General features: G+C 36.6%; 1 protein-coding gene across 24 annotated transcripts in view; it reads left to right on the top strand.

Annotated features, from left to right (window-relative positions):
- The window catches only part of SCAPER (S-phase cyclin A associated protein in the ER), a 557,109-nt gene that overhangs the window by 275,240 nt on the left and 256,242 nt on the right, over positions 1–25,627 (top strand). For all 24 annotated transcript variants that reach the window (XM_005560160.5, XM_065548231.2, XM_073996464.1 and 21 more), the window contains one exon: positions 8,759–8,824. In XM_005560160.5, the coding sequence (XP_005560217.3) occupies positions 8,759–8,824 (66 nt within the window). The remainder of the gene's footprint in view (positions 1–8,758; positions 8,825–25,627) is intronic.

Raw genomic sequence — 25,627 nt, 5'->3', positions numbered from 1 at the left:
AAGGAACATACTTCATAATAATAAGAACCATTTATGACATACCCACAGCCAATATCATACTGAATGGGCAGAAGCTGGAAGCATTCCACTTGAAAATTGGCCCAAGACAAGGATGCCTTCTCTCACCACATAGTTTTAGAAGTTCCGGCCAGAGCCGTCAGGCAAGAGAAAGAAATAAAGTGTATTCAAATAGGAAGAGAGGAAGTCAGAGTGTCTTAGTTTGCAGATGACATGATCCTATATCTAGAAAATCCCATTGTCTCAGCCCAAAAGCTTCTTAAGCTGATAAGCAATGTCAGCAAAGTCTCAGGATACAAAATCAATATGCAAAAGTCACAAGCATTCCTATACACCAACATTAGGCAAGCAGAGAGCCAAATCATGGATGAACTGCAACTCTCAATTTCTCCAAAGAGAATAAAATACCTAGGAATACAGCTAACAAGGGAAGTGAAGGACCTCTTCAAGGATAACTACAGACCACTGCTCAAGGAAATCAGAGCAGACACAAACAAATGGAAAAACATTCAATGCTCACAAATAGGAAGAATCAGTATTGTTCAAATGGCCATAGTACTCAAAGCAATTTGTAATTTCAATGCTATTCCCATTAAAATATCATTGACATTTGTCACAGAATTAGAATAAAATATTTTAAAATTCATATGGATCCAAAAAGCTTGTATAGCCAAGACAATCATAAGCTAAAAGAACAAAGCTGGAGACATCACACTACCCAACTTCAAACTATATTACAGGGCTACAGTAACGAAAACAGTGTGGTACTGGTACATAAACAGACACCTTGACCAATGGAACAGAATAGAGAGCCCAGAAATAAGGCCACACACCTACAACTATCTGATCTTTGACAAACATGACAAAAGCAATGGTAAAAGGATTCCCTATTCAATGAATAGTGATGGAATAATTGGCTAGCCATATGCAGAAGATTGAAACTGGACCTTTTCCTTATACCATATACAAAAATTAAAGACTTAAATGTAAAACCCAAAACTATAAAAACTCTGGAAGACAACCAGGGTGGTACCATTCGGGACATAGGCATGGGCAAAACATGACGAAATTGGAAAAAGCAAGTGCAACAGAAGAAAAAATTGACAAATGAGATCTAATTAAACTAAAGAGCCTCTGCACAGCAAAATAAACTATCAGAGCAAAGAGGCAACCTACAGAGTAGAACATTTTTGCAATCTATGCATCTGATAAAGGCCTAATATCTAGAATCTACAAGAAATAAAAACAACCCCATTAAAAAGTGGGCCAAGGACATAAGCAGACACTTCTCAAAAGAAGACATTCATGCGGCCAACAAACCTATGAAGAAAAGCTCAACGTCATTGATCATTAGAGAAATGCAAATCAAAACCACAATGAGATTCATGTCAGAATGGCAATTATTAAAAAGTCAAGAAGCAACAGAGGCTAGTGAGGTTGTAGAGAAATAGGAACGCTTTTACATTGTTGGTGGAAATGCAAATTAGTTCAACCATTGTGGAAGACTGTGGTGATTTCTTAAAGATCTAGCACCAGAAATACCATTTTACCCAGCAATCTCATTACTGGGTATATACCCAAAGGAATAAAAATCATTCTGTTACAAAGGTACATGCATGCATATGTTCATTACAGCACTATTCACAATAAAAAAGACATGGAATCAAACAAAATACCCATCAGTGATAAACTGGATAAAGAAAATGTGGGACATATACACCATGGAATGAATACTATGCAGCCATAAAAAGGAATGAGATCATGTTCTTTCCTGGGACATGGATGGACCTGGAAGCCATTATCCACAGCAAACTAACACAGGAACAGAAAACCAAATACCACATGCTCTCAGTTATAAGTGGGAGCTGAACAATGAGAACACATGGACACAGGGAGGGGAGCAACACACACTGGGGCCTGTCAGAGGGTGTGGTTTGGGGTGGGAGAGCATTAGGAAAAATAGCTAATGCATGCTGGGTTTAATACCTAGGTGATGGATGGATAGGTGCATCAAACCACCATGGCACACATTTACCAATGTAACAAAACCTGCACATCCTACACATGTACCCCAGAGCTTAAAATTTAAAAAAAAAATTACATAGAATTACAAGAGACCTCCTAGTAGCCAAAACAATCTTGAAAAAGAAGAACAAAGAGGGCTGAATTACTCAATTTCAAAACTATTACAAACCTATAGTAATTAACTGTTACCTTAACATAAGGATAGACATATAAATTATTAATCTATATTCTATTATATTCTAGTCCATTAGAATTGAGAGTCCAGAAATATGTCCAGGTGTTTATTGCCAAGCTTTGATGTCTGCCAGTAGACCATACATATTTTAAAAAATACATTTCCATGGAACATTTATAAAACATGAACAAACAACAAAACACAAAAGACCAAGAATTCTAATTCCTCTAATTCTGAAATGGAAATTATATATTCATTGTGCATAAATCAATAAAACTAGAAATTTATTACAATAGATCAAAGCCCCACCTCACCACCACCTCTGAAAATAAACAATGATTTTAACACAGCAAAAAATTGGAATACACTTAGCTAGAGAAGATGTACGAACAGCAAATACCCACATAGTAGGTTGTTTAAATCATTATTAGGAAATTGCAAATTAAACCACAGTGAGATACCACTATACACCCACAGGAATTTCTAAAATTAAAAAGATTGGCCAAACCAAGTATTGGCCAGGACTAAAGCAACTGTAACTTTCATACTTTATTGTTAGAAATGCAAATTGGAATGATTACTTCAGAAAATACTTTGCTCATTTAAAGTTCAGAAAATACTTTGGTCATTTAAAGTTAAGTACATGCTTATTACATGACCCACTCCTAGGTAATTTATCTGTGACAAATGAAAACATTTTTCACCCAAGGACTTGTCTGCAAATTTTCGTAGTAGCTTTATTCATAGTAATCCTAATCTGGAAAAAAGTGAAATGTCTAACTTGTGAGTGGATAAACAAATTTTCAGGTGTCTGAACAGTGGAACATTATTTTTTTGTGTGCTATGTTGTCTCTTTGTTTACTTGTTTCACTGGATAAATAGTGAGGGAAATTATAATCTTTTTTTTATTATACTTTAAGTTCTAGGGTACGTGTGCATAATGTGCAGGTTTGTTACATATGTATACATGTGCCATGTTGGTGTGCTGCACCCATTAACTCGTCATTTACATTAGGTGTATCTCCTAATGCTAACCCTCCCCCCCCCTCACCCCATGACAGGCCCTGGTGTGTGATGTCCCCCTTCCTGTGTACAAGTAGTCTCATTGTTCAATTTCCATCTATGAGTGAGAACATGCAGTGTTTGTTTTTTTGTCCTTGCAATAGTTTGCTGAGAATGATGGTTTCCAGCTGAATCCATGTCCCTACAAAGGATATGAACTCATCTTTTTTTTATGGCTGCATAGTATTCCATGGTGTATATGTGCCACAGTTTCTTAATCCATCTATCATCGATGGACATTTGGGTTGATTCCAAGTCTTTGCTATTGTGAATAGTGCCACAATAAACATATGTGTGCATGTGTCTTTATAGCAGCATGATTTATAATCCTTTGGGTATATACCCAGTAATGGGATGGCTGGGTCAAATGGTATTTCTAGTTCTAGATTCTTGAGGCATTGCCACACTGTCTTCCACAGTGGTTGAACTAGTTTACAGTCCTACCAGCAGTGTAAAAGTGTTCCTGTTTCTCCGCATCCTCTCCAGCACCTGTTGTTTCCTGACATTTTAATGATCGCCATTCTAACTGGTGTGAGATGGTATCTCACTGTGGTTTTGATGTGCATTTCTCTGATGGCCAGTGATGATGAGCATGTTTTCATGGGTCTGTTGGCTGCATAAATGTCTTCTTTTAAGAAGTATCTGTTCATATCCTTTGCCCACTTTTTGATGGAGTTGTTTCTTTTTCTTGTAAGTTTATTTGAGTTCTTTAGATTCTGGATATTAGCCCTTTGTCAGATGAGTAGATTGCAAAAATTTTCTCCCATTCTGTATGTTGCCTGTTCGAACAGTTGAACATTATTAAGCAATTAAAAGAAATGAACTAGTGATACATTCAACAGTTTAAATGAATGGCAAGAGCTTTATGCTAAATGAATTAATTTAGAGACAATATGGTGTATGGTTGTAATAATTGTATATTCTAGAAAGCCTTACTGGTAGAAAACAGATGGCTGATTTCTAGCAGCAAGAAGTAGGGGAAGAGATTGACTAGAAAGAGACAAAAGAGAACTTTGTGGTGTAGTGGAAATCTTTCATATCATGATTGTGATTTTGGTTATACTGGGGTACATAATAGTGAAAACTCATTGAATTATACACAAATTTAAAAATTTTTATTGTATGAAAATCATATCTCCATGAAACTGACCAAATTTTTTTCAAATCATAGAATAAAACATTTTTTTGGAAGCAAGGGTGACAAAAAGAAAACATTTTCAATATGAATTGTTAGGAGTAAATCAAAGTGAAAACTATAGATTATTTGAAATTTATGACAGTATGAAACTTACAGGATGTTACCAAAGCTTTGCTCAGAATGAAATTTTTGCTTTAAATGATTTTGTTGTCAGTTGATGTAGAAATGATGTAAATAACTCAGGGAGCTAGAATGATATTGTTATCACCCCCATGGAAAACAAGATAGATGGATTTACTTAGTTTTATTTAACAGATACACATGTGACACTTACAATATACTATTTTTTATAAAGATAAAAAAAATAGAGATTTAATTTCTTAAGAAGATTTGTAAAATAGCCTGCAAAAAAGCTAATAAAAAATAAAATGGAGCGTACATATATCCTACATTATGACTGAGAGGGAGTATAACCAAGATGATATTGAGATTAATAATGAGTAAATGCAGTGTACAACACTACACCAATAAAATTTTAAATCTTACCAAAGTAGACAATCATCTAAAAAACAAATCATCAGATTATAATTGTGGCAGTATATCTGAAAGGATTCTTTCAACCTTATCTCTTGCTATTCTCACATTTTAATCTTTTGCTCTGACCAAATGGGTCTCCACAATGTTCTAAGCATAACTTGTATTTTTCCTTATGTTCAGCATTGTTTACTCAGTTTTCTCTGGTAGTAATGCCATTTCTTTTGTATTCAGAGACCCTCTGACTTTCAAGAGAGTACACATTCCATTTCCTTCAGGAAACTTAGCTGGAAATGAGCATATCACATTACTTACCTGTCACTTACTCTACCCCATGGAATTATGTTTTTGTTTGTTTGTTTGTTTTGTTTGAGACAGAGTCTCTCTCTGTTATCCAGGCTGGAGTGCAGTGCCATAATTCTTGGCTCATTGCAACCTCCGCCTCCCAGGTTCAAATGATTCTCATGTTTCAGCCACCTAATTAGCTGGGATTACAGGCACGCGCCACACACCCAGCTAATTTTTGTATTTTTAGTAGAGACAGGGCTTTGCCACATTGGCCAGGCTGGTCTCGAACTCCTGACCTCAAGTGATCCACCCGCCTCAGCCTCTCAAAGTGCTAGGATTACAGTCGTAAGCCACTGAACGTGGCTGGAATTATGTATCTTTCTATGCTGTTATGTCATCTTCTTCCTTCTGCAGACTAAGTTTCTTGAATATTCTCATTATGTATATACCTCTTTGTATCCCCCCCATACTATAGTTTATGAAGAGTCAAAACTCTGGAAATAAATATTTAATTGAATGCTAAAAGTGAATCAAATGGGAGGTGCTTCCGGATGGTTGACTAGAGGCATCTAGTGTGTGCCTCCTCCACGACAAAGAACCAAAATAGTGAGTAGATAATTACACTTTGAACAGATCATCCGAGAATACTGGCATTCAACTGCGAAGTGACAGGAGACACCTAAAGCAAGCTTGTGCAATGCACATCCTGCAGGCCGCATGTGGCCCAGGATAGCTTTGAGTGCGGCCAAACACAAATTCGCAAACTTTCTTAAAGCATTATGAGATTTTTTTTGTGATTTTTTTTTTTAAAGCTCATCAGCTATCGTTACTGTCAGTGTATTCTATGTGTGGCCCAAAGCAGTTCTTCTTCTTCCACTGTGGCCAGGGAAGCCAAAAGATTGGACACCTCCAACTTATTTTCCTGTTTGAATGCCTTTTATTTCTCTTGATGATTACTCTGGCTAGGACTTGCAATATGTAGGAGTGGTGAGAGTGGACATCCTTGTCATGTTCCTGTTCTTCAGGGAAATGCTTCCAGCTTTTGCTCATCCACTATGGGATTGGCTATGGGGTTGCCATAGATGACTTTTATTATTTTGAGGTATGTTCCTTCAATTCTTAGTCTGTTGAGGGTTGGTTTTTTTTTTTTTTTTTTTTTTTTTTTAAATCATGAAGGGATGTTGGATTTTATTGAAAGCTGCTTCTGCATCTATTGAGATGATCATATGGTATTTGTTTATCAATATCATTTTTTACAAAATTATGAAAAGCTATTCTAAAATGCATATGGAGCCATAAAAGAGCATGAAGAGGCCGGGCGCGGTGGCTCACGCCTGTAATCCCTGCACTTTGGGAGGCCGAGGCGGGCGGATCACAAGGTCAGGAGATCAAGACCACGGTGAAACCCCGTCTCTACTAAAAATACAAAACATTAGCCGGGCGCGGTTGTGGGCGCCTGTAGTCCCAGCTACTCGGGAGGCTGAGGCAGGAGAATGGCGTGAACCCGGGAGGCGGAGCTTGCAGTGAGCCGAGATCGCGCCACTGCACTCCAGCCTGGGCGACAGAGCGAGACTCCATCTCAAAAAAAAAAAAAAAAAAAAAAAAAAGAGCCTGAAGAGCCAAAGCAATCCTAAGCAAAAAGAGCAAAACAGGAGGCATTACATTACCCAATTTCAAACTATACTATAAGTCTACAGTAACCAAGACAGCACATGGTACTGGTACAAAACCAGACACTTAAGACCAGTGGAACAGAATAGAGAACCCAGAAATAATGCAGCACATCTATAGCCATCTGATCTTTGGTAAAGTTGACAAAAATAAGCAATGAAGAAAGGACTCCTTATTTAATAAATGGTGCTGAAATAACTGGCTAGCCATATGCAGAATAAATAAAGTAGACCCCTATATTTCATCATACACAAAAGTTAACTCAAGATGAATGAAAGATTTAAAGGTAAGACCTCTAAACTATAAAATTCCTAGAGGAAAGCCTAGGGAATACCATTCTGGACAGTGGCCTTGGCAATGAATATATGACTAAGTCCTCAAAAGCAATTGCAATAAACACAAAAACTGACAAGCGAGACCTAATTAAAGAGCTTCTGCACAGCAAAAGAAACTGTTAACAGAGTGAACAGATAACCTACAGAATGGGAGAAAATATTTCAGAAACTATGCATCCAAAGGTTTAATATCCAGAATCTATAAGGAACTTAGACAATTGAATAAGCAAAAAACAAATAAAGCCATTGAAAGGTGGGCAAAGGACATGAACAGACACTTCTCAAAAGAAGACGTACAGTCAACCAAGAGACATACAAAAATGCTCACAGGGTGAGATGCCACACTCTTAAACAATTGGATGTCATATGAACTCATTATTATTCATTCCTGTAAGGAGGGCACCTCGCTATTCATGAGAGATCCACCCTTGTGATCCAGTCACCTTTCACTGGACCCCACCTCCAACATTGGGGATCACATTTCTACATGAGATGTGCAGGGGACAAATATCTAAATCGTATCATAGGGATAATACCATATTGAATTTTTAGATACTTGTGATACTGTTGAATGTACAATAGTCAGCACAATGCTTGGAACATACTCCAGCATGCATAATTGTTACTTTTCCCACCTTTCAGATGAGGTCACAATTACTTGCAGCTATCAAGTAGTTATTTCTCCATTTTGACATGCAAAATGTTTATATTTGTAAAAATCTTTATATTTATAAATATCGTAATATTTAGGCTGATGGCAATCAGCATACTTTAGTTGAAAAAATGTGTAATTTCATATTTTATTCCAATTTAGATATTTCTTTATTCCAAAGAATCACCTATCTAGTTTGCTTTTTTCCTCATTAAAGCTATTGTAATTTGCATCGTTCTCACTTTTTTAGGTAGGAGTATTTTTTTTTTCACCTGTCATTACTCTCTAGATTGTTTTACGTTGTGGGTAATTTTTTCATAGATCACTGGATGAATTCTTTGACAACAGGATCCTTTGGATGAGCAGTTAACATTTAAATTGACATTTTCCTCTTTTTTTTTCTCCAAAAAGAGAAGTATACAAATTAAGTCAACATTAATGGATTGCTATAGTGAGAACTGTCTTAGATAAGTGACCAGCTTGATGACTGTCACCTACTAGTTTAGGCAAGCTGGAGCCTAGTTAGAAAGGGGCAGAGAAGTATCTCAAATTTTCTGAACCTTTGGTATTTAGTCAGTATAAAAAACAAAAACAAAACAAATCTTTGAGAATCTGGTCAAGTTATTTCCACTGCCTTTTTAGTTATTTCTAAAATTAAATGACTGTTTTTTGTATTATTCTTTACCTGTATTTATCTTTTCATTGTATAACTCTTGAGGTACATAGGTAGTCAGCCACTTCAGTCACTAAATTTAATAGGCTGAGTGTTAAATTTAATAGGGGAAAAATACAGCCAACATTTTGCTTTATTATAAAAATTAGCAGTGAAATAACTGTGTTAAAACCTTTTTTCTCTTCAGGGCTAAGGAATATGAGAGTTTAATGGAAACCAAAAATTCTGGATCTGATTCACCTTATAAAGCAAAGTGAGTATTCCACATTTTAGTTCTCCTTTTCTTCAGTCTATGCCTATAACAGAAGTGTATCTCAACCATCATGTTATGTCTGTAATTAGGTTCTTTGTTTCTGATTTCTAGAACAACATTGTGTTAACACAGTAGTATCCAACTAGAGGAGAGTTTGCTGAGGATATTTGGCCGCGCCTGGGCACAGTTCTTGTGAGCACAACTTGAGGCTGCTAGCATCATGTGGGTGGAGGCCTAGGATTCTGCTATATATTATTCAGTGTGTAAGACAACCCTCACAGAGAGAGCAGTGACTTTTTCACTGTGAAAAGTACCAGTAAAAGAGTCATCTGTGCAAAATTAATGCAGGAACAGAAAACCAAACCCTATGTATTCACACTTGGGGAGTTGAACAAGGAGAACACATAAACAGAGGGAGGGGAACAACACATGCTGGGGCCTGTCGAGCGGGGATGAGAGGAATGTTAATAGTGCCAAGGTTGAGAATCCCTGTTCTAACAGATCAGGTTCTGGCAAAGCAAGGCTGTGCTGGTGCTTGCTCTGAGGAGATCTCTTTAGGGATTGTTCCGCAGGCCAGTCCGTAAAGAGAATTAGCGTTCTCTAATGCCAATTCTCACGAGATTTTAGATGAGACTTTAGACTTCACCATTGAGGTGTAAATGTAATTAAACAATAGCTAGGTAAACAAAGGCATCATCATTTTGCTTCTCTTAAAAATACTGTCAGTAGAGCTGCAGTAAGAAAAGTACTCACAAACACTATTGAAGGGAGTACAGACTAGTATGGTCTTGTTGAAAAGCAGTGTGCATTAGCAGTTTAGAAAGTCTTATTCAGATCTAAGACTGCTCAGTGAAGTAGTGCAAAATGTGCTCAGATATTTATATACATAGATGACTCTTTTTTTTTTTTTTTTTTTTTTTTTTTTTGAGATGGAGTCTCGCTCTGTCGCCCAGGCTGGAGTGCAGTGGCGCGATCTCGGCTCACTGCAAGCTCTGCCTCCCGGGTTCACGCCATTCTCCTGCCTCAGCCTCCCGAGTAGCTGGGACTACAGGCGCCCACAACCGCGCCCGGCTAATTTTTTTGTATTTTTAGTAGAGACGGGGTTTCACCGTGGTCTCGATCTCCTGACCTTGTGATCCGCCCGCCTCGGCCTCCCAAAGTGCAGGGATTACAGGCGTGAGCCACCGCGCCCGGCCAGATGACTCTTTTAAAAAAATATTTATTTTAAGTTCTGCAGTACATGTGCAGGATGTGCAGGTTTGTTTCATAGGTAAACATGTGTCATGGTGGTTTGCTGCACCTATCAACCCATCACCTAGGTATTAAGCCCAGCATGCATTAGCTATTTGTCTCAATGCTCTCCCTCCTCTCATCACCCCTCGACAGGCCCCAGCGTGTGTTGTTCCCCTCCCTCTGTTTATGTGTTCTCCTTGTTCAACTCCCCTTTATAAGCGAGAACATGTGGTGTTTGGTTTTCTGTTCCTGCATTAATTTTGCATAGATGACTCTTTTACTGGTACCTTTAACAGTGAAAAAGTCAAGAAACAATTTAATTTAAGTGCCCCAAGTTGAGGAATATCCATAACCACTTGTTGGTGTACATATGCTATAGAATGTTAATGTAGCCATTATTTGCATTTACAGTAGAAATAGTCTTGCCTGTCAAAAGATACCCATCAGCTTACTGCTTTTATTTATTATTGTTCTGAAAGTATTAGGCATTGCAATAAAAAAATAAATAGTATAAAACATTAAAGAAGTAAGAAAATTATCAAGATTATGAAGATACTGTACATCACAAAGTCCAGGAGAATGGAGTGAAAAACTAGTAGAAGCAACAAGAGAAATCAATTCAGTAGGATGGTGGATTACCAAATTAATATAATAACAATAATAGGTAACATTTACTGAGCCATTACCTTATGCTAGACTCTATGTGTGCTAACTCATTCCTGACAATAATTCTTTGAGGTTAATTAGGGAAACTAAGCTCTAGAGAGGGTAACTGGCCTGAAGCTACACAACAGCATATCTAGCATACAAAAATTAATAGCTTTCTTTGCAATAACCACTTAGAAAATATAAATATATTTACAGTAGCAATAAAAAGAAGTAAAATATTTAAGAGAAAACTTAACATATTTTTTTTTGAAGACAGAGTCTTGCTCTGTCACCCAGTCTGGAGGGAAGTGGCATGATCTAGGCTCACTGCAACCTACACCTCCCAGGTTCAGGCAATTCTTGTGCCTCAGCCTCCCACGGAGCTGGGACTACAGATTTGTGCCACCATGCCCAGCTAATTTTTTGTATTTTAGTAGAGACAGGATTTCACCTTGTTGCCCAGCTTGGTCTCGAACTCTTGCGCTCAGGCAGTCCGCTCACCTCAGCCTCCCAAAGTGCTGGGATTATAGGCATGAGCCACCATGCCCAACCTTTAAGAGTAAACTTAAGAGAAAATGTGAAGGATCTATTAAAAGAAAATCTTAAAAAGCTAAGAAGAGATATAAAAGACTTTTGGAAATGGAAAGACATCATATTCTTGGATAAAAGACACAGGACAGTAAGTTTGCTATAAATATTCCTACAAATGTAATGTAATTCCTATAAAATAGCAACCTTTTTTTCATAGATCTAAAATCATTCTAAAGAGAATGTAGAAACGTCTGAGAATTTCTAAGAAAAATTTTTGAAAGAAGGAATATGAGTTAGGACTCAGCTAATGGATATTTAATAAAATTTTAAAGCTGCAGTCACACATGAATAAAAATGCAAATTGTTGGAAGAGTGTTCTTTTGTTTTTGTTTTTGTTGTTGTTGTTGTTGTTGTTTAAGACAGAGTCTCACTCTATCTCTAAGAGTCTTAGAGTGAGACTCACTCTAAGAGTCTCAACCTCTTCCTCCTGGGTTCAAGTGATTCTCGTGCCTCAGCCTCCCTAGTAGCTGGGATCACAGGCGCCTGCCACCACGCCCAGCTAATTTTTGTATTTTTAGTAGAGACGAGGTTTCACCAGTGTTGACCAGACTGGTCTTGATCTCCTGACCTCAAGTGATCCGCCTGCCTTGGCCTCCCGAAGTTCTGGGATTATAGGCATGAGCCGTCAACGCCCGGCTGGGAGAGATTTTTAAAACAGTCTAGAAATACATCTAAATACTTGAGGAAATTTAGTATATATGACTGTGGTATATAGTATTTGCAAAAGATGGCCAGAAGAAGTTGAGCCCTTTCTGAATACATGCCCCTTTGCAGTATAACTTTGCTGTTTCTCCTATCAAGAAGTGGACTCTGTTTCCCTTCCTCTGGAACTTCTGGACCTGTGACTTGTTTTAGCCCATTGAAAGCTGTAGAAGTGATATGTGACTTCCAAGCCTTAGCCTCATAGGTCTATGGTTTCTGTTCTCACCTGCACTTTCTTATTCTTTGGTAACTGCCATGTAAGGAAGCCTGGGTCAGCCTCCTTGTGAGTGAGAAATCACGTGAAGGAACAGGCTCAGTTGTCCCAGCTGTCCCTTCTGAAAACCCTAGACAAGGGATCAAGGCCATCCAGGACCAGTTAGCACCTAGCCGGTTACGTTAGGTGAGACCAGAAGAATTACCTAGCTGAGCCCAGATCAAACTGCCCGGAGCAAATAGTTGTTTGAAGACACTGAGTTTTGAGGCAGTTTGTTTCACAGCAAGTAATAACTGATACAATGACAAAGGTGGAATTCCAAGTCATTAGGGAAAGGATGAGATTAGCCAGTAAATGTTGTTGAATACTCTTTTCATTCCTTATTCTAGCAGTTAAATTGCTGATTAATCAAAGATGTAATGATAAAAACATGAAACTGTAAAAGCACTAGAAGAAAACAGAGGAAATGTCAAAGTCCCTTCTAAATAAACTTCTAGACACAGGAGTCAGAGAAGAAAAGACTGATGAATTTGACTCTATCAAAGTGAAAACTTTATGCTTGGTTAAATACCATAAAGAAAAAAGAGGGGTAGAAATATTTACAACAAAAATGATACAGAGCTCATGTTATATATAAATACCTTGTATAAATTAATATGAGCAAGATCATTCATCGGTAGGAAAAAATATTGGATATGATCAGGTAATACAAGGAAAAGGAAGTTAAAAGGGCCCAATTTGTTTTACTTTTGAAATTCCAAACTACTTAATTGGATTTTTAAAAATTATATTTATAGACATTTTAATGCTGTGAGGAAATGCTTATGATGATTGCAAACTTTTAATTTTGATACAGTATGAGCTTTTTCCATTAAAATCATAAGAGGCCCTAAAGGATAGTAATGCTACTTAAATTCAAATTTCTGTATACATCTTCCCAAAAACTGTATATATCAACAAGGAAAGCAAATTAAGTAATCAATACTTCATATCTATACTATATCTAGGAGACATAGATGGCTACCAATGTATGTTTTTTTCATTTTTTAAAATGGTGATGAAATACATATAGCAAAATTTACTATCTTACTCATTATTAATACAGTTTAGTGATATTAAGTACATTCATATTGTTGTGTAGCTATTACATCATCCATCTCCAGAACTATTTTTACCTTACAAAACTAAAACTATACCCATTAAACAATAATTTCCCATGCTTCCTGTTCCTAGCACTTGGCAACCACCATTCTACTTTCTATTATTATGATATTGACTACTCTGGGTAACTCATATAAGTGTAAATATACAGTATTTGTCTTTTTGTGATAGGCTTATTTCATTTATCATGATATCCTCAAGATTTATCCATGTTGCACCAAGAATAAGAATATTCATCCTTGCTAGGGCAGAATAATACTCCACTATATGTGTTGCTTATCCATTAATCTATCGTTAGGCATTTGGATTGCTTCCGCTATTTAGCAATTATGAATAATGCTGCTGTGAACATGGGTATACAAATATCTCTTTGAGTCCCTGCTTTTCATACTTTTCTGTATATACCCAGAAGTGGAATTGCTAGATCATATGGCAGATCTATTTTTGATATTAATATGTTGAGGAACCAGCACACAGTAGCTATACCATTTTTTACATTCTCATCAGCTCTGCCCAAGAGTAACAATATCTCCACATCCTCCTCAGTACTTGTTATTTTCTGCTTTTTTTGATGGTAGCCATCCATATAGTTGAGATAGTATCTCATTGCAGTTTCGGATTGCATTTACCTAACAATTAGTGGTGTTGGACATCTTTTCATGTGCTTTTTGGACATTTGTATATTCTTTTCTTTTTCAGACAGAGTCTCGCTCTGTCGCTCAGGCTGGAGTGCAATGGTGGGATCTCAGCTCACTGCAACCCCCAGCTCCTGGGTTCAAGCAATTCTCCTGCCTCAGCCTCTCAAGTAGCTGGGATTACAGGTGTGTGCCACCACACCCAGCTAATTTTTTGTATTTTTAGTAGAGATGGAGTTTCACCATGTTAGCCAGGATGGTCTCAATCTCCTGACCTTGTGATCCGCCTACCTTGGTGTCCCAGAGTGCTGGGATTACAGGCATGAGCCACCGTGCCTGGCCTCATTTGTGTATGTGTCTATATATGTATATACACATACACACATTTTTGTTTTTGAGATGAACTCTTGCTCTGTAGCCAAGCTGGAGTGCAGTGGCGCGATCTCAGCTCACTGTAACCTCTGCCTCCTGGATTCAAGGGATCCTCCCACTTCAGCCTCTCAAGTAGCTTGGGACTACAGGAGTGTGCCACCAACTCGGATAATTTTTGTATTTTTTTGTAGGGATGGGGTCTTACCATGTAGCCCAGGCTGCTTTCGAACTCTTGGGCTCAAGCAATCTGCCCCACTCAGCGTGCTATTACATCTTCTTTAAGTGCTTGGTAGAATTCACTAGTGAATCCATCAAGTCCAAGGCTTTTCTTTAATGAGAGATTTTGATTACTAATCGACTTAATTATATATCTTTTAGGTCTTATATTTCTTCATCATTAGATTTTGACATATTTTGGGTTTCTAGGAAGTGGTCTGTTTTGTGTAGGTTATCCAATTTATTGCCATACAGTTGTTAATAGTACTCTCTTTGAATCCTTCTTATGTATGTAGAATCAGTAGTAATGTGCCCACTTTCATTTCTGAATTTAGCAATTAGTTTCTTTTCATAGTCAATCTAGCTAAAGGTTTGTCAGTTTAATTGTCTTATGGAAGAGCCAGCTGTTGGTTCATTGATTTTTCTCTATATTATAAAATTCTGTTTCATTTATCCCTGTACTAATCTTTATTATTCTTTCTGAAGGAAATAATAAAGCTTTGGGTTTAGCTTTGGGTTTAGATTTTTCTTCTTCTACTTTGTTAAATGTAAATGCTTATAAATGTCCCCCTTCTTTCACTGTGTCCCATACATTTTGATATGTTGTGCTTTCATTTTCATTTGTCTGTATTTTCTGATTTTTCTTTGACTACTTTTGTGATTCATTGGTTGTGTAAAAATGTGTTATTTTTCACAAATTTGTGAATTTTTCAGGTTGATTTTTTTGTTACAGATTTCTAACTTCATCCTGTTGTGGTCAGAGAATACACATTGTATGACATCTATCTTTGTGAATCTATTGAGTCTTCATTTGTTTGTTTGTTTTTGTTGTTTGTTTTTTCACTTTTAAGTTCAGGGTTACAAGTGCAGGTTTGTTACATAGGTAGTAAACTTGTGTCGTGGGGGTTTGTTGTACAGACTATTTCATCACCCAGGTATTAAGCCTAGTACTCCTTAGTTATTTTTCTTGGTCTTCTCCCTCCTCCCACCGTCCATCCTCCAACAGGCCCCAATGTATGTTGTTCCCCTCTATGTGTCTATGTGTTCTTATCTTTTAGCTCCCACTTATAAATGAGAACATGGGATATTTGGTTTTCTCTTCCTGTGTTAGTTTGCTAAGGATAATGGCCTGCAGCACCATCCATGTCCCTGCATAGGACATGATCTCATTCCTTTTTATGGCTGTATTATATTCCATGGTGTATACATACCACATTTTCTTTATCCAGTCTATCATTCATGGGCATTTAAATTGATTCCATGTCTTTGTTACTGTGAATAGTGTGGTGATGAACATATGTGTGTGCATATGTCTTTATAATAGAATGATTTATATTCCTTTGGATATATATCCAGTAATGAGATTGCTGGGTTGAATGGTATTTGTGTCTTTAGGCCCTTTGAGGAATCACCACACTGTCTTCCACAATGGCTGAACTAATTTACACTCCCACCAACAGTGTGTAAGCATTTCTTTTTCTCTGCAACCTTGCGAGCATCTTTGATTTTTTGACTTTTAAATCATAGCCATTTTAATTGGTATGACATGGTATCTCATTATGGTTTTGATTTGCATTTCTCTAGTGATCAGTGATGTGGAGCTTTTTTTCATATGATTTTTGGCCATATGTATATCTTCTTTAGAAAAGTGTCTGTTTATGTCCTTTGCCCACTTTTTAATCAGGTTTTTTTTTCTTGTAAATTTGAGTTCCCTATATATGCCAGATATTTTGTGGGATGTATAGTTTTCAAGAATTTTCTCCCATTCTGTAGTTTGTCTGTTTACCCTGTTGATAGTTTCTTTTGCTGTTCAGAAGCCCTTTAGTTTAATGAGATACCATTTGTCAGTGTTTGCTTTTGTTGCAAGTGCTTTTGGTATCTTTGTCATGAAATCTTTGCCCATGCCTATGTCCCAAATGGTATTGTCTAGGTTGTCTTCTAGGGTTTTTATACTTTTGGGTTTTACATTTAAGTCTGTAATCCATCTTGAGTTAATTTTTGTACATGCTATAAGGAAAAGGTCCAGTTTCAGTCTTCTACATATGGCTAGCCAGTTATCCCTGCACCATTTATTGAATAGGGAATCCTTTTCCCATTGCTTGCTTTTGTCAGGTTTGTTGAAGATCAGATAGTTGTAGGTGTATGGCCTTATTTCTGGGCTCTCTATTCTGTTCCATTGGTCTGTGTATCTGTATTATACCAGTACCATGCTGTTTTGGTTACTGTACCCCTGTAGTATAGTTTGAAGTCAGGTAGCATGATGCCTCCAATGTTACTCTTTTTGCTTAGGATTACCTTGGCTACTTGGGCTCTTTTTTGGTTCCATATGAATTTTAAAATAGCTTGCTTTTTTTTTTTTTTTTTAGTTCTGTGAAGAATATCAATGGTAGTTTAATGGGAATAGCTTTGAATTGAATAAATTGCTTTGAGCAGTATGGCCATTTTAATGATATTGAGTCTTCCTATGGATGGGCATGAAGTGTTTTTCCATTTCTTTGTGTCATCTCTGATTTCTTTGAGCAGTGGCTTGCAGTTCTCCTTGTAGAGATATTTTACCTCTTAGTTAGCTGTATTCCTAGGTATTTTATTCTTTCTGTGGCAATATGGAATGGGAGTTAGTTCCTGATTTGACTGTCAGCTTGACTGTTGGTGTATAGGAATACCAGTGATTTTTGCACATTGAGTTTGTATCCTGAGACTTTGGTGAAGCTGTTTTTCAGCTCAAGAAACTTTTGGAGGGTTGGGCACAGTGGTTCGTGCCTGTAATCACAACACTCTGGTAGGCCACAACAGGCGGATTGCTTGAGTTCAGTTCGAGACCATCCTGGGCAACATAGCAAAACCCTGTCTTTACTAAAAATACAAAAAAAATTAGCCAGACATGGTGGCTTTCACCTGTAGTTCTAGCTACTCGGGAGGCTGAGGTGGAAGAATCACCTGAGCCTGGGAGGTCGAGGCTGCAGTGAGCCGAGATTGCACTACTGCACTCCAGCCTGGGCAACCAGAGTGAAACCCTGTCTATAAAAAAAAAAAAAAAAAAAAAAAAAAAAAAAAAAAAAAAGGCAGCAGCAGCTTTTTGGGCTGAGACTGGGGTTTTCTAAATACAGGATCGTGTCATCTGCAACAGGGATAGTTTGAGTTTCTCCTCTATTCCTATTTGAATACCCTTTATTTCTTTCTCTTGCCTGATTGCCCTAGCCAGAACTTCCAGTACTATGTTGAATAGGAGTGGTGAGAGAGGGCATTCTTGTCTTGTGCCGGCTTTCAAGGGATATGCTTCCAGGTTTTGCCTGTTTAATACAATGTTGACTATGGGTTTATTATAAATGGCTCTTATTATTTTGAGGTATATTCCTTCAATACCTAGTTTATTGAGAGTTTTTAACATGAATGGATGTTAAATTTTATCAAAAGCCATTTCTGCATCTATTGAGATAATCATGTGGTTTTTGTCTTTAGTTCTGTTTATGTGATGAATAATGTTTATTGATTTGCTTTGTTGAACCAACTTTGCATTCTGAGGTTGAAGCCTACTTGATCATGGTGGATAAGCTTTTTGATGTGCTACTGGATTCCATTTACCCAGTATTTCATTTTGGATTTTTGCATCAGTGTTCATCATGGATGTTTGCCTGAAGCTTTCTTTTTTTGTTGTATCTGCCAGGTTTTGGCATCAAGATTATGCTGGCCTTATGGGATCTGTTAAGGCAGAGTCCCTCTTCCTCAGTTTTTTGCAATAGTTTCAATAGGAATAGTACCAGCTCTTCTTTGTACATCAGGTAGACTTCAGCTGTGAATCCTTCTGGTCCTGGGCTTTTTTTTTTTTTTTTTTTTTGGATGGTAGGCTATTACTCTCTCAATTTCAGAACTCATTATTGGTTTGTTCACAGATTCAATTTCTTTCTTGTTCAGTCTTGAGAAGCTGTATGTGTCCAGAAATTTATCAATTTCTTTTTCATTTTTTTCTTGTTTTCTTCTAAGACTTTTATAGTTTCGAATCTTACATTTTTTATGTTTTGAGATTTTTGTATATTGTATGAGACTGGTGTTCAATTTCATTTTTTTGCATAAGGATACTCCGTTTTCCTAGCACCATGTTGAAGAGACTGTTCTTTCTCCATTGCATGTTCTTGGTGCCCTTGTCAAAGATCAATTGACTGTGAATGTGTGGACTTATTTATGAATTCTCTATTCTATTCTGTTGGTCTGTAGGTCTATTTTTATGCCACTATCATACTGTTTTGATTAGTTTTGTAATATAATTTAAAGTCAGGAAGTGTGATGCCTCCAGTTTTGTTCTTTTTGCTCAAGATTGATTTAGCTATTTGGGGACTATTGTTGTTCCATTTGCGTTTTAGGATTGTTATTTGTATTTCTGTAGAAATGCTTTTGGAATTTTATAGGGGTTGCACTGAATATGTAGATCACTTCGGGTATTATGGTCAATTTAACAATATTAATTCTTCCAATTCATGAACATGGGGTATCTATCCATTTATTTATGTCTTTTTAAATTTCCCTAATCAGTGTTTTATACTTTTCAGTATATAAGTCTTTTACCTTTTTAATTACTAATTTTTTGTTTTTCTTGTTAATGTAAATGGAATTGTTTTTCCAATTTCCCTTTTAGATAGTTTGTTGTTTATATATAGAAATCTTAGTGACTTTTGTATGTTGATTTTAACTTTACTGAATTTGTTTATTAATACTATCATGATTTTTTTCTGGAAACTTTATGGTTTTCTTTGTGTGTGATTTTGTCATATCCAGTTATTTTACTTCTTTCCCAAATTGGATGCATTTTATTTATTTTTCTTGCTTAATTGCTCCAGTTAGGAGTTCCAGAACTGTACTCAATAGCAATGGTGTTAGTAGGCATCCTTGCCTTGTTCCTAATCTTTCAGGAAAACTTTCTATTTTGCATGAGGTCTGGGGCTGATTGTGGACTTGTGTGATAGTCATGCTGGATTTCTTGAGGGACATGCGTGGTGGTGCTGGCTGGGGTGACATTAGGGTGTAGAGGATGGTGGGTGACTCAGCTGGGGTTTGGGAAGACATAAACTGTGGGGTCAGTGATGTTGAAAGCTGGGAGTGGGCACACAGGGCTATGCTGGTACTGGTTTTCTCAGTTGCAGAGTCTCTTGGGGTCCTCTGTAGAGTAGGCCACTGAGCACCACAGTGGCATCATGGGAGGGGAAAAGTAATTATTTTAAACTATGTCAGAGCATTCCGTTCTTACCAAGCCCTGCCCTCAGGAAAGAAAAAGCTATTTCACCAGAGTCTAACCTTCTGGGGTTTTATCATAGCCAATTCTACCTGGTCAAATGGGAAAACCCAACTCTTAAACGTTCATTAGCCATGCTCTTCCACGTAAGGGGAAAAAAAAGAGAAGCACTGGTTAAAGTAACAGTCAAGCTGCATAGGCTCACCAAAAGAGTGAAATCTAATCATAGAATTATAGAACATTTACCCTGCTTTCACCTCTTACCATGATTTTACTAAAGGCTTATTTACTACCATAGTTCCATTTACCCAGTACATCATGTCCATCTTTCAAAAAACTGACAGGATATACTAAAAGGCAAAAAATGCAATTTGAGGAGACTGAACTAGCATCAGGTTCAGAGTCAAATACAGCAAAAATGTTGGAATTACTGGATCAGAAATTTAAACAACTATGAATAGTATGCTAGGGCATTAATGGAAAAAGTGGACAACATGCAATGACACATAGATAATATAAGCTGGGAGATAAAATTTTTTTAAGTGAGACCTTTTAATCAAAGATCTCATTCTGTTGCCCAGGCTGAAGTGCAGTGGCATGATCATAGCTTACTGTAACCTCAGCCACCTGGGCTCAGGCAACTCCCAACTCAGCCTCCTGAGGAGTTAGGACTACAGGCACATGCCACCATGCCCAGGTTTTTTTTTTTTTTTAAAGAGACAAGATCTCACTATATTGTTGCCCAGGCTGATCTTGAGCTCCTGGCCTCAAGCAGTCCTCTTGCCTCAGCCTCCCAAGGCACTGGGATTATAGGTGAGAGCCATTGTGCCCAGCCCAATATTCTAAGAAACAATAAAAATAGAAATGCCAAAATTTAAAAACACGGTAACGGAAGTGGACAATGCTGTTGACAGGCTCATTAGTAGACCAGATAGCTGAGGAAATAATTTCAGCTTGAGGATATGTCAAGGAATACTATATGGAAGTTACTATATGGAAGGAATAGTAACTTCCAAAAGTGAAAAGCAATTTAAAGAAGACTGGGGAAAAAGTGAACAGAGTATCTAAAACCGTGGGACAACTACAAAAAGGTATAACATACATGTAGTTGGGATATCAGAAGGGAAAAGAAAGTGAGGAGGAACAGAAGCAGTATTTGAAACAATGATGACTGAGAATTTTCCCCAAATTAGTGACAGACACCAGATCCTAGATCCAGGAAGTTTGGAGAATAGGAGAACACCAAGCAAGATAAATGCTTCCCCAAAAAAATAAAAACAAAAAATTCTACCTGTGAGCGTTATCATATTCAAATTGCAGTAAATCAAAGAGAAATGAAAAATCCTGAAAGACACCAAAGGGAAAAGAAGCACCGTACCTATATGGGAGCAAAGATTAGGAAAAAAACTCACCAACCTAAAATTCTGCAATGTGCAAAGTTATACTTCAAAAATGAAGAAATAAAAACTTTTTCAGATAAACTAAATTGAGGGAATTTGTTGCTATTAGACTTGCCTTGCAGGAAATGTTAAAAGAAGTTCTTTAGAGAGAAGTTAAATGATACAGGTCAGAAACTCAGATCTGTATAACAAAAGGAAGAATTTTGAAGAATGAATAAACATAGATAAAATAACATATTTTTCTTATTAATTTAACAGATAACAGTTTGTTCAAAACAATAATAGCAACAATGTTTTCTATTATGTATGCTTATGTGTTGACCCTTAAACAGCATCAGTTTGAACTACCCAAGCCCAATGATGTGCAGATGTTTTCAACCAAACAGGGATTGAAAATACAGTATTCTCAGGATATAAAATTCATGGATATGGAGGGCTGACTTTTCATATTTGCAGATTCCAAGGGGCCCACTGCAGGACTTGAATATGTGCAGATTTTGCTTTACATGGGGGTCCTGGAACCAATCTCACACATATACCAAGGGATGACTGTATATTTTATTTCTAAGTGAAATGAATGACAGCAATGATAGAAGGGATAAGAAGGCAGAATGAGGAATATTTTGTTATTATAAGGTACTTCACAGCACTACCTGTGAAGCAGTATAGTGTTATTTGAAACTGGGCTTGGAATAATTATAAATGTGTACTGCAAACTTAGTTTGCAACTATGAAAGTAGAAATAAGAAATATACAGTCATACATCACTTAACAATGAAAATATGTTCTGAGAAATGTGTCCTTAAGCAATTTCATCATTATTTGAACATCAGAGTATACATACACAAACCTAGATAGTGTAGCCTACTATCCACTTAAGCTATATGGTATGGCCTATAGCTCTTAGACTACAAACCTGTATGCCATGTTACTGTACTGAATACTATAGGCAATTGTAACAAAATGATAAATATTTGTGTATCTAAACGTAACTAAACATAGAAAAGATACATTAAAAATACAGTATTATAATCTTTTGGGACCACTGTCATATATGCAGTCTGTCAGCGAAACATCCTTATACAGCATATGACTGTAATTGATGTGCTAAGAGAGAATATGTAATCATATAAAATGCTAATTTAAAACCATCAAATAACCAGGCTAAATAAGAAAACTCACATACATACGTTAGATGGAGAAAAAACTTATTTGACAACATCCATCGCCCATTCATGATGGAACACCATTGTTCTTATTTTGGAATATATATACTGCCATTACTTTTTAAATAAAATGCATAATTTTCAACTTCTATTCTGTGTATCCACATTAACATTTTCTTTAATTCTCAATATATTTTTTTCTTTGGTTTTTCTTGCTAGTATTAGAAATTTCTTCTGTTGGTTTTTTTTTTTTGAGTAAACTTTTCAGAGGTGGTTTTTTATTGGTCCTTTCCAAAAATTGCTTTAAAATGTATAGATTCGATCTTTTTGTTTTCTATTTTGTTTTCACTTTGACTTCATTTCTTCTTTTATCCATCTTATTGTGTTTTCGTAGAGAGTGTTTTTGTTTTTATTCATCTCCACATAATTGGTATTGATTTTATTTTGAATCCAAGAGTTATTTAGAAATATTCTTTAAAAATACTCTCTGGGTGGGGCGTGGTGGCTCACGCCTGTAATCCCAGCACTTTGGGAGGCCAAGGTGGGCAGATCGCCTGAGGTCAGGAGTTCGAGACCAGCATGGCCATTATGGTGAAACCCTGTCTCTACTAAAAGTACAAAAATTAGCCAGGCATGGTGGCAAGTGCCTGTAATCCCAGCTACTTGGGAGGCTGAGGCAGGAGAATTGCTTGAACCTGGGAAGTGGAGGTTGCAGTAGGCTGAGATCGTGCCATTGCACTCCAGCCTGGGTGACAAGAGTGAGACTTCATCTAAAAAAAAATATATATATATATGTGTGTGTGTGTGTGTGTGTGTGTGTGTGTGTGTGTGTGTGTGTGTGTATACTTTCCAAGTATACTATTTTTCTATTAGGTTTGCTTAATTTTAAGTGTATATGTTGTTCAGTGATTTCTGCCTTTGGAATTTGGGATCTTCTTCCTTAATACAGTTTACTAATTGTAACTATTCCTTATTTTTTGAAAAGTATGTTATATGTTTGGTACAAAGTGTGTAATATCATTATAGATATTTCTGTATTTTTTCTAGCATTTTATTATGAAATTTTTCAAGAATTCAGAAAAGTTGGAAAGAATTTTACTGTGGAAACTTATATATCCTCTACATATATTCTGTAATTATTTACTATACTTAATCACATGTATTCATTTTCCATCCCTTTATCCATTATCAATCCATTATCAATCCATCAGATTTTGATGCATGAAAGTAAATTGCATACATCAGTGTATTCTTCCCCCAGTATTTCAACATGCATTAACTGAAGTTATTAACTGAAGTTCATTATTTGTTTATCCTTGTTTGTGTGTTTGTTTTGAGATAAAATTTACATGTAACAAAATGCACAGATCTTAAAGGTGACATTTGATAAATTTTGACAAATGCATACACTGAGTATTTTAAACGTGTCTCAAAATTTGCACAGTATCATCATCCCAGAAGGTTATTATATATCCTTGGTCAAACCCTTTACTCCCACCCAAGAGGTAACCACTATTCTGATTTTCTTTCATCATTGATTAGAATGGCCTGTTGTAGAGCTTGTCTTTCACCACAGATGAGAATCGTCTGTTGTAGAACTTTCTATAAATGTAATCAAATAGTATGTACTCTTTTATATAAGCCTTCTTTCATTCAGCATGTTTTTGTGATTCACCCATGTTGTGTTTATCAATTCATTCCTTTTTATTACTGGACAGTACTCCTATGAGTAAATGTAGCCTTGATTTGTTTGTGTATTCCACTAATGATGGATACTTGGGCTCTTTCTACATTTTGGAAATAAATTTTGGATATAAGTTTTCATTTTCTTGGGTGAATACCTAGGCATGAATATGCAAAGTCCTTTGATATGTGTATGTTTAGGTTTATAAGTAACCATGAGACCTTTTTTTCAAAGTATTATTACCATTTTACCTTCCTTCCAACAATGTGTGAGAGTTCCTGTTGTTTCATATCCTTGGTAATATTTGATGTTGTCAATCTTTTTAATTTTAGGCATTCAGGTGGGTATGTAGTGGCATTTAAAAATTTTATTTAGAATTTCCATGATAATCCTAATGGTGTTGAGTGTCTGCTCATGTATGTGTAGGCCATTTATTTCTTCATATGGCAAGTGTTTATTCAGATATTTTGCCATTTTTGGTGAATTATCTTTTTTTATTATTGAATTGTAAATATATACTTGTGTATGTTTTTATTATTTTTAAAAAATATAGCAGATAACATTATGCTTAATACATATTCATTTTATTACTGCTAGAAACTGGGTGCTGGCAAAAGTTTTTCTTTTTTTAAATTATACTTTAATTTCTGGGATACATGTGCAGAACATGCATGTTTGTTACGTAGGTATACATGTGCCAAGCTGCACCCATCAACCCATCATCTATATTAGGTATTTCTCCTAATGCTGTCCCTCCTCTATCCCCTTACCCCATAACAGGCCACAGTGTGTGATGTTTCCTTCCCTGTGTCCATGCATTCTCATTGTTCAGCTCCCACTTATAAGTGAGAACATACGGTGTTTAGTTTTCTGTTCCTGTGTTAGTTTGCTGAGAATGACGGTTTCCAGCTTCATCCATGTCCCTGTAAAGGACATGAACTCATCCTTTTTTGTGGCTGTATAGTATTCCACGATGTATATATGCCACATTTTCTTTATCCAGTCTATAATTGATGGGCATTTGGGTTGGTTCCAAGTCTTTGCTATTGTGAACAGTGCTGCAATAAACATACGTGTGCATGTGTCTTTATATTAGAATGATTTATAATCCTTTGGGTATATACCCAGTAATGGGATTGCTCAGTCAAATGGCATTTCTAGTTCTAGATCCTTGAGAAGTCGCCACCCTGTCTTCCACAATGGTTGAACTAATTTACACTGCCACCAACAGTGTAAAAGTGTTCCTATTTCTCCACATCCTCTCCAGCATCCATTGTTTCCTGACTTTTTAATGATCGCCATTCTAACTGGCATGAGATGGTATCTCATTGTGGTTTTGATTTGCATTTCTTTAATGACCATTGATGATGAGCCTTTTATCATATGTTTGTTGGCCGCATAAATGTCTTCTTTTGAGAAGTGTCTGTTCATATATCTTTGCCCACTTTTTGAAGGGGTTGTTTGTTTTTTCTTCTTGTAAATTTAAGTTCCTTGTAGATTCTGGATATTAGCCCTTTGTCAGATGGATAGATAGCAAAAACATTCTCCCATTCTGTA

Source organism: Macaca fascicularis, chromosome 7 (genome assembly GCF_037993035.2).
Source record: "Macaca fascicularis isolate 582-1 chromosome 7, T2T-MFA8v1.1".
In the NCBI taxonomy this organism is placed as follows: domain Eukaryota; kingdom Metazoa; phylum Chordata; class Mammalia; order Primates; family Cercopithecidae; genus Macaca; species Macaca fascicularis.
The sequence above is the reverse complement of the archived record's forward strand: the minus strand, read 5'-3'. Positions and strand labels throughout refer to the sequence as shown.